Source organism: Penaeus japonicus, unplaced genomic scaffold (assembly GCF_977035675.1).
Source record: "Penaeus japonicus unplaced genomic scaffold, GWHDUDI00000001_assembly GWHDUDI00000019, whole genome shotgun sequence".
NCBI classification, from domain to species: domain Eukaryota; kingdom Metazoa; phylum Arthropoda; class Malacostraca; order Decapoda; family Penaeidae; genus Penaeus; species Penaeus japonicus.
Genome location: NW_028234421.1, coordinates 12424469 through 12434468, shown reverse-complemented (window position 1 = coordinate 12434468; position 10000 = coordinate 12424469). Strand labels below are relative to the sequence as shown.

Here is a 10000-nt window from a genome sequence, read left to right as displayed (position 1 = left end):
AAGTACCTGGAGGAAAGGCACCTAAAATGGGTGAATGTCCTTGATAGGGCTGAGAGTGAGAACACAACTGAGGCTGAAAGTTGGGTGGTTGATCACCAAGATGGTGTGATGGTTGATCTGCTGTGGAATATCTTCAACATGAAGCAACACTTTGAGCAAACATGTAATCACCGTCTCTGGATTCAGAGAAGTTTCGACCGTCTGTCCAGTTTCATGCCTGAGCTCCACGCAGAGATCATTGATCGTCATGACCTCAGTAAGTTTGCCTTCAGCCAGGCCGTGGGTTACACACTTAAGTGGGTTCACAGTGGCTGGCACAATATCTGGGCTGTGTCGTGCAATCTGCATCTCAACAATGAGCCACACCATCCAGATATGTGGTCAACCACCCACACCCCTCAGGAGAAACTCCGCAGGCTTGAGCTCTGGACAAAAGATACATGTGACTTCCACACAGGTTTCCCCTATGGGATATCTCTGACAACCATCAACCTAAGCTCTGAGGCGCTGGCTCTTCCGTTCCTACTGGAGAGTTTCATCGACATGGTGGCTATAGAATGGGAGAGGAAAAAGGGGAAGAATCTCGGGATCACAAATGCTGAACTGGGTTACATCCACGAAAGGTACCTCGACCGCTACACTAGAGAGCAGAAGCAGATTATACAAAAACTGATAAAGACGATTCAGAGCAGTGAAGAGGAAGGCCAAATTTCTGAAGGGTTCAAGACAGAGGACCTTCCTCTGTAGGACTTATTCAAAATTCATTAATGAAATATGTACTGACACCTGGCACAAGCAAGATCACAGAAAAGATTGGTACTGAAAGTTAACCAGAGAAAATAATTGCATCAATAGTAAAACATTTTGGCAGGTAATAGAGTAGTATAAGAAGTGATTCTGTTATAGCAGCCTAGTATTTTTGACATTATGACAAACTGCAACTGTAAAGAATAAACTTTCACTAATAGTCACTCACTTCTGCCACTGAAAAGATCTGGATTCACAAATAACTGCAGTTTTACAATACTTTTTTTTCCATGCATACTTATATATACATATACAAGTGTGTTCCTTTGTGTGTGCATGCATGCACGTGTCTTTCCCACTAATTTTTTTTAGAGTAAATCTGACTCTTCCTTTTGCCTCTCTCTTTCCATCTTTCCTCCCTTCCTTCCCCCCTTCCTCCCTCCCTCCCTCCCTCCCTCCCTTCCCCCCTCCCTTCCTCCCTTCCTCCCTTCCCCTCTCCCTTCCCCCCTCCCTTCCCCCCTCCCTCCCCCCCTCCCTCCCTCCCTCCCTCCCTCCCTCCTTGAGTGTCAAGCTGTATGCCAAGAGAGGAGATTGTTAGTCTCACCCGTTTCGCACAGTCATTCTCTCCAGACTCGCTCTCAGGACAGTCAAAGGTGCCCCGTGACCTCTGCCCAGTTCGACTCCAACCGTCACCAGGCGTAGGTCACCCTCGGCTTGAGCCTCCAGGGTAAGGCTGGCCGGAGACACGGTCCCTCGCATGACCTTCACCGCTTCCGGGCAAGTCGTCCGTCGTGATCTCATTCCCCTTCAGCTAAATAAAGGACTAACGCTGATCGCTAATTTCCCTGCTCCATGCAGTCATTTGTAGGTATTTGAACAGGCCAAGCGAGAGTAGACATTGCATCTCCAACCCCCCTCCCCTTCCTCTCTCTCTCTCTCTCTCTCTCTCTCTCTCTCTCTCTCTCTCTCTCTCTCTCTCTCCTCTCTCCTCTCTCTCTCTCCTCTCTCTCTCTCTCTCTCTCTCTCTCTCTCTCTCCCTCTCTCTCTCTCTCTCTCTCTCTCTCTCTCCCTCTCTCTCTCTCTCTCTCTCTCTCTCTCTCTCTCTCTCTCTCTCTCTCTCTTCTCTCTCTCTCTCTTGTGTCTCTCGTCTCTCTCTCTCTCTTTCTCTCTCTCTTCTCTCTTTTTCTCTCTCTCGTCTTGCGTCTCTCTCTCTCTCTCTCTCTCTCTCTCTCTCTCTCTCTCTCTCTCTCTCTCTCTCTCTCTCTCTCTCTCTCTCTCTCTCTCTCTCTCTCTCTCTCTCTCTCTCCCTCCCTCCCTCCCTCCCTCCCTCCCTCCCTCCCTCTCTCCCTCCCTCCCTCTCTCTCTCTCTCCCTCCCTCCCTCTCCCTCTCTCCCTCCCTCTTCCCCTCTCCCCCCCTCCCTTATCTCTTTCCGGTACATAGATTAAACCGCTAAACATTTATTCTTTACATTCTTTCCAATAATTATAACGTGACAAAGGTTGTGCGATTATTTTTGTTAAGTAACAGATTATTGACAACTAACGCTACTATTTTTTCTGTAATTCATTAAATGATATATTAATTTTATTGAAGTGTATTATTTATGTCGTTCCTATGTATTGCAGTTAATATTACCCTGAATATAATAATACATTTAGTGAATATGTTTGCCTATTGCAATCATATATCTTTGGTTTTGCAAACAAAGCAACATTGATAGAAAACAGAATAGAGTCAATATTGCGTCAGGTTAACATTGTGTAACAAGTTGATACATTTGTATGATATATAAGGAGCTGTGCGATATATATATATATATATATATATATATATATATATATATATATATATATATATATATATATGTATATATATATATATATATATATATATATATATATAGAGAGAGAGAGAGAGAGATAAATAGATGGATATACACATATATTTACGGGTTTGTTCGACTTAAAAAGTGTTTTCAGTAGATGTCTTAGTAGGTGTAGCATATCTCCAAACAATAAGGTAAAAGAGACCAAGTACCATTTGAATATGGATATATATTTCGATCTTACTGTACATGTCCAAGTCTCAAACACGCAACATTTTAAAACAAAAATATAAATTAAACACTTAAAACAGCATAATCCAAACAAACGCATTCATAAATCAACAATATTCTGATCGACTCTTACACTAAGGTAAATAGACTATTTTAAATAATTACAAGAAGGAAGCTGAATGAACGGGTTGTCCAAGGGAAAATGTGGTTGTAGAATATAGGAACATGAAGTAAAAAATAAAATACAAGATCGGCATGTAGGTATAAGACGCAGGAAAAGGATTTAGGGAGTAAATGAAATATTACGAGTACAGGAGTAAGATCAGAGGCAGGTGAAGAGAAGCAACTGGGAGGCGGCGACGGTATCCGCTGCCCGCACCTCGCACTCGTAGGTCCCGCAATCCTTTGGCCTGAAGTCCTTGATGACGAGGGAGTAGGAGTCCTTCAGGCGCTTCAGAGACAGGCGGGAATCCTCTAGCATTAAGTTGGAGTCCTCGGCGACGATTTGCTCTTCGGGACGTCCCTTCAGGAAAGATTTTTTCTTCCACATCATTTTCTGAAAGAGGAAGGATAATCAGTCTTGTTGTATGCGTATTTCTCTTGAAGGTCGGAATCGGCCAATTTTCTTTCACTTTCACGTTAGTTTTTTTTCAGGTAACGATGAATTTATAATGGAAGATGTGTTAAATGTGGTAGCACGGATATGGACACCCATCCCCTTACGCACATAAGTGTGTGTGCTCTCCATATGTCTATCAATCATAATCTTTTAATTTACTTAGTGCTCTCTTTCTCACGCACAGTCCCAACGGAGGAACCTACAGCCTAATCAATCCCACTTTCTTGGAAAGTAATAAACTCAAACTTTTATGGCCTTCATTGACTAAATCTCGTACAGCTTCTTGAGAAATTCAAGCTGAATATTGAGGACACGAATTATTTTAGGCCTTCCTTGTCGTTATTTGCATCACTGACATGCGTGACTGTCTTGTCAAAGATAGCATCAGACCATATTTTTTACTACAAAAATTTAAGGAGGGACAGTTTTAGACCACTCAAGATTCTTGAAGAAGTTTCATCTACAAGAATATTTGTAAACAAGAGGTGATCTTGAATTATTGATCCTTTAACAAAGAAGTGGTATTGACTTTAATAACAAGACTAATAAGCAGAGTGAGATTTCAAGGTTAATGGCTATGTAGCGTTGCATATACATTTTTTTATCGGTTCTAACCCCGGAACACACACTAATAAAAATGAACTTACAGGCTCCCACAAAGACATTGTAAATACAGCATATGAAGGGTTTTTCCCATATGGTCTAGTGTCGATTGGTGACACAAATCAGGTCCTGAAACAGCCCACACACACACACACACACATACGAGTTTTTTTTTTTCTCTCTGAAGAAAATAAGAAGTACTAACTGGATGACTAGCTTTCCTTTTGCCTCTCTTAGTGCCCAGAGCCACGACACGAGTCCAAATTGTGCGGTTTTTACATACATTCCGTAAACGCAGCACGGCCATTCTGCTACTAAACGGCATGTTGCCGTAGAAGTTTACTGTCACTGTAATTTCTTCCCACTTTCCTTTTCGCTGTTCCCGTGAAAGCCTTAAAGGCACGCATATGGTGTGTATTTGTGCGTGTTTGTGTTTGTTTAACTTTCTTTTGACCGTAAGTGATTTTCTTTTCTTCTTTTTTTGTTGTCGCCGCAACTTTCGCTGACAGCGTAGACCGGCGATTTGCTTTTCGTTTATCAGAGGCTATAATTTTCAGTTCAATAATTGGGCCATTTTGAAGATCAACCAAAGAAATAATCAAACATTTTTTAACCGCAAAGATAACAGGACTTTGCGTATTTACGACTCCAAGACTATAGTACCTGCTTTCGTAATGTGGCAAAGCTCTCCGCTAACTGGAACAGCAGTGTCGGAAACACACTCACAGTAATAAGCAGGTGTGAGATTTCTCCTGTCGTGGGCGCAGTGACAGGGGCCAAGATCAAATATGGTGGATGGAGGCACTCAATTGCTTAATACTATGTGAGAGTGTGATTTAAGTGCTAATTGTGCAATTATTTTGAAGTGGATGCGAATGAAATGATCATCTGGATGAATCTGGGTGAGCGAGCATAGTAAAATTAATCTTTGAATTCCTTTCAATATTGTTCTCGCTTTGATGGCGAAAATAGTATATTGATGTGTATGATAAATCTGCGTGTCTCATTTTTGTAAGTTGACTTATTCTGTATGTTATGATAGCTTTATTTACGAACTTTACTGCTATCCGTACTTTCCCTTTCGATGCATTGTGACAAGGCCTACTTAACCCGACCTTTCCCCCCCCCTCCCCCTTGTGGTCACACACCCGTAGCAGGCACCATTAAGGCCTCATTTTCGCTCTCACTTTTCTGGGCCTACGACAGAACGTGTGAACCCTATGACCCCGGATGACCCTGTGGCGTCTGGAAACCGACAGGATTCTATGTGTGTCTCTTATGATTACCTAATTCAGCTCTTTCTCTCTGGCTCTCGGTCTGACTTTCCCTTTCGGTTTCCTTAATAATCTCTCTCTCTTCTCCCTTATCTCTCTCTCTCTCTCTCTCTCTCCCTCCCCCCTCTCTCTATCTCTATCTCTCTCTCTCTCTCTCCCTCTCTCTCTCTCTCTCTCCCTCTCTCTCTTTTCTCTCTCTCTCCCTCTCTCTCTCTATCTCTCTCTCCCTCTCTCTCTCTCCCTCCCTCCCTCCCTCTCTCCAAATGATTCGTCCCCTAAACTCACAATGATTATCAGTCAGAGGGCCAACCATCAAGCAAGTTGCTCGGCAGATCATAAACAGTTATGTGGCTTTAGAAACTATGTGTAATCTGGAACAGTGCAGGTGTTGGCTTAGGAAAGCTGCCTCGGTAATTGTTCGAAAACACTAGAATGTGCAGCGAGAAAATTATGCATATGTACAACTGTAAATTATGCTAATAATCTCATCTTCAAAATATTTAGTTTTCTATATTTGTCATTCTGTGTTTGTTTGTTTGTTTGTTTGATTGTGTGTGTGTGAGCGTGCATGTGCGTGCGTGCGTGCATGCATGCATATATATGTGTATATATATATATATATATATATATATATATATATATATATATATATACATATACATATACATATATGCACATATGTATGGCTATCTGTATCTATATCTATATTTATTTATCTATCTATCTATATATATATACACATTCATTTATTCACACACAAATAAACAAACACACATACACTGCTTTGAAAATACGTCGATATAAATACTACATTGAAAAGATGATTTCCAGATGATTTTCGTCCATTGTACTTTCTCCTTAAACCCTATTTCAGCTGTCAAATAAAGAAATCGTTCTCAGGCTAACGAAATAAATAAACAAATAAATCATACCGACGTATTTACTTCGTAGACATATTGTTTACATCCGGTACTTTCATGTGACTTTTCCAGCGAACAGATGACTTTATGTGCAGTCAGAACACCTCGCAACGTGTGAAAAAAAATGAAACACGATAGGTAAAGAACCCCCGTGCATTAATTTAGCCTAAATTTCTATTTCTTCTTTTGTTTTCTTTTTGCTGCGACAATTTCCTTTGACAGGAATATGTGAAGACAACAAACTCATATACACAGACTTACGCATACACAAAAACACATGAAAAGCTTATTTATAGAAACATCCACAAAACTGGACTAGGCTCACAACCGGTGAAAGGACACATGAGTGGCTAACTGGTAACTGAGGCAACATGAAGTGATGGATAGATTCCTCAATTACTAGAATTACTGAATGAGAACATTTCCAACATGGCCCCCATTTTGCTATATGGCTGAATTGCAATTGATTTTTTTTTCTTTTTTTTTAATGGAAATCTTCGCAATGCATTTTCTAAAAATCCTCCCACCCAAATGGTATTATTTCAGTTGAATTTCAACAGGGATTTCTCCGTTATGAAGTCTTTCATCTCATCCCTTAGCGTGACCGTATTTCAACCGACTTTCTTAATTAATCAACCGAAAGAGAACGCCACCCTGTTTGCACCTCCACCTGTCCGACATCTTCATATCAACCGTCACGTCACCACAGCATCGTGGTCGAAACATCGTGGTCGAGTGGCGTTTCAACCGCATGTGAATCAGAAGTATCACGTAACGCGGGGGAGGTTGTCCGAGCCGAGAGCGCCGGTCGAATGCAGGCCACGGGTTTGCTTGCTTGCACGAGTGAGGTTGTCATACACGGACATGAGATCCCGCGATGAAAGTAAATGTATGATGAGAGGAAAATAAACAGATAGAGGGTAAGAGAAAAGAAAAATAAAGAGAGACAGAGAGAGGTTTAAAGGGAAATGTGTAGAGGCAGTCAGGAAAGAAGAGAAAGAGAAGAGAGATAAAAGATAAAAGGGGAGAGAGAGCGAGCTAGGAAGAAAGAGAAATACATAGGAAGACCAAATATGCGAGAGAGGGTAAAGGGCAACGAAAAAATATATTTTCATCAACAACAAAGGGAAAATATATCATTTAATTGATATGATAATAAAATAAAACATGCAAAAATTAAAAACAAAATAGGATATAGATATAGGTAAATGCTGACAAAACTGGAGACAATCAGAAAGACAATGATAGTATTAGCAGAAATAAGAACAATGGACAGTGATGATTTCAAAACTACCAGTGGTAGTGAGAGAGAGCCATGGTAATGACAAAAAATGACAATGTTGATAAAAAGGGTAATGATAATGTTAATAATTATGATAAATGTCCAAATAAACACAAAGGATGAATATCATAGTGATGAAAAAAAAAAAAAAAAAAAAAAAAAAAAAAAAAAAAAAAAAAATATATATATATATATATATATATATATATATATATATAACTACAACAGTAATAACATTAGAGAATGACTGGAGCAGCAGTAAGAAAAGTAACAATAGAGATGGTGACAATGTCACTAGAAAGAGCCGTTCTCACCATAGAGGTGTTGGCGATGGCATCGTGGTGGACGTCGCACGTGAGCTCGACTTTCCCGTAGAGCTTCGGGCAACCTGACGCCCGCGCGCTAACATTGAGGGCCTGTACGCCGTGTTTCAGCACCGCCGAGAGCGTCGCGGGCGCCTCGTGGGTATGAGCGCCCTCGAGGTCATGGGGCACCTCGCCAACCTCCCCAACAGACACTATCTTCGGTCCTTCAGATTCGAAAAGTGCTTCTCTGAGCAAGGAAGGGCTATTCTCATTCGCAGATGCGTTGGTCGAGTCGGACGCAATAGAGATGCTGGAGACGTTAAATGTGCTTGATACACTTGACGTCAGACTTTTTATTGATTTCGCGAAGAGTCCCCCTTCGGCGCTGGTGCTAGGGGTCGTGGAGGAGGCTGCCTCTGAGCCCGTCAGTCGCCACGCATCACTGCTTTTCTCGCTCGCCAGGTCCAGCCAGAAAGGACTCGACGGAGAGGACGTCTCCGGCTTGTTGTTCTTCTCGGCTGCGGCGCTTCGGAGGAGAGAGAGGAACTCCTGGTCGAAGTGAAGAGTCTTCCTCGTTGGGGGAGGCTTGGTTGTCTTGGGAACGGCGGTCCGGAAGGCGTCTTTGTCTCCGTCCATGTCGACTATTTGGGGTACGGGCGTCTTGTTCCTCCCTTGGTCAACTGGACGTCTGCCCCCGTCCTTGCTTTCCTCCGCGACCCCTGGAGAAACGACCTTGATAGGCTTGAGGACGAAGGCGTTCGAGGGGGACTCGTAGTACTGGGGCGGTTGTGGGCGGAGGAAGGAGTTGATTCTCGGTTTCCTTTCCTCAATGAGCGTGAATTCGTTCTGAGGTTCTTCAGTCGAGTCGAGCAGAAAAGGGAAATACAGAGACGGTTTGAATGTGGCATCGGCAGCATTAAGATAAGGCGCGAGAGCCGACAGAGGCTCCTGGTTCCCCCCAAATGCTCTCCCGGTTCCGCCGGGGTTTAACTCCGGATCTCGAGTCTCCTTCGAAGTGAGGAACAAGAGCTGGCCGAGAGATTCAGCTCTGACGGGCGAGAGGGTGAGCGGCGCCTCGTCCTCGTCCTCCAGGGTGAAACTCGACGCCTCGAAGGATGAGAGGCTTCCGTCCTGGCTGAGATCCTCCTGAAGAGAAACATCCCTCGGCGGAAAGAGCGACGGCTCGAATGAACTCGGGACGTCGTCAATGGTGAAACGTATCGTAGTAGGCGAGGACAACGTGGGCAAGGGCGTGGCTTCCTCCGAGCTTCGTAGGGGTCCTGCGCTGACGACCTGCGGGGACAACAAGGCTGTAAAGGCATTTGACACGTCGGGGGGCGAGGCAGTGAAGTGAGGAGGAGGGGGCGGGGGCGCCAGACCCGTCAGCCCTGCGTGGGTCAGCAATGGTGGGCGGCGAGGAGCTACGACGAGAGTGGAAGGCGAGGGCGGCGGCGGCGGACGGAGGAGCGTGCGCGGCTCGGGAGGAGGCTGCAGCGAGCTCAGAAGCGAGAACTGGAACTGCCCGGCGGCGAGTCCGAGCGAAGCCAGGAAGGCCCACGCAACAAGGAACATTTGTCTGGCTTTGCTTTCCACAGTAATAGTAATTAACACTGAGTCAATGAAACGGACCGGTGAACATCACATGGACCCGATCCACCTATTCTGATCGCTCTGTTCGGCGTTGAATCGCAGCAACAACACCAAGCAAAACGTCACGTCTCCTGGAACGCCCACGAGAAACACAGGGGAGGCGCGTCGGCAGCGAGTCCCGCGTTAAGACTGCGGCGTCCGTCGTCGGCTTCCACCGGCGCTCCTCAGTGAAAGTGGCGGGCATCCGCGCCGCGACGCCCGCGATGACGACGTCGAGGCTGCCGCGACACGCCCACGCAACTCTCCACGCGGTGGGGGATGCTCGGAGGATGTGATAACAACAACAATGACGATGATAACAGTAATCATAAAAATGAAAATGATGGTAATGATGATAATAGTAGTAGTAGTATTAATTATAATAACCATGATAATATTAATGGTAATATTAATCACCAATTATAATGATAATAGTAATCGTAATAATAGTTATGATAAAGATAAGAATAATAACTAATGATAATCATTTCTATAATTATGATGATTATCATTATCATAATGGGGATAATAATGATAATAACAACGTTTTATGATAATGATAAT

General features: G+C 43.7%; 2 protein-coding genes across 5 annotated transcripts in view; one reads left to right on the top strand and one right to left on the bottom strand.

Moving 5' to 3' along the window:
• Positions 1–1253, top strand: part of LOC122248152 (uncharacterized) — a 7060-nt gene extending 5807 nt beyond the window's left edge. For all 3 annotated transcript variants that reach the window (XM_043007992.2, XM_086547391.1, XM_043007991.2), the window contains exon 2: positions 1–1253. This exon is cut by the window's left edge and continues 668 nt beyond it. In XM_043007992.2, coding sequence (XP_042863926.2) covers positions 1–747 — 747 coding nt within the window. In that variant the 3' untranslated portion in view covers positions 748–1253.
• Positions 1254–2787: 1534 nt separating this feature from the next.
• The window catches only part of LOC122248154 (uncharacterized), an 18489-nt gene continuing 11276 nt past the window's right edge, over positions 2788–10000 (bottom strand). The window contains exons 2-3 of one of the 2 annotated variants that reach the window (XM_086547390.1): positions 7817–9100; positions 2788–3360 (exon numbers count right to left, since the gene is read on the bottom strand). In XM_086547390.1, the coding sequence (XP_086403516.1) occupies positions 3127–3360; positions 7817–9100 (1518 nt within the window). In that variant the 3' untranslated portion in view covers positions 2788–3126. Of the gene's footprint in view, positions 3361–7816; positions 9624–10000 lie in introns of those variants that run through there. The other variant, XM_043007994.2, reaches the window with a different exon arrangement.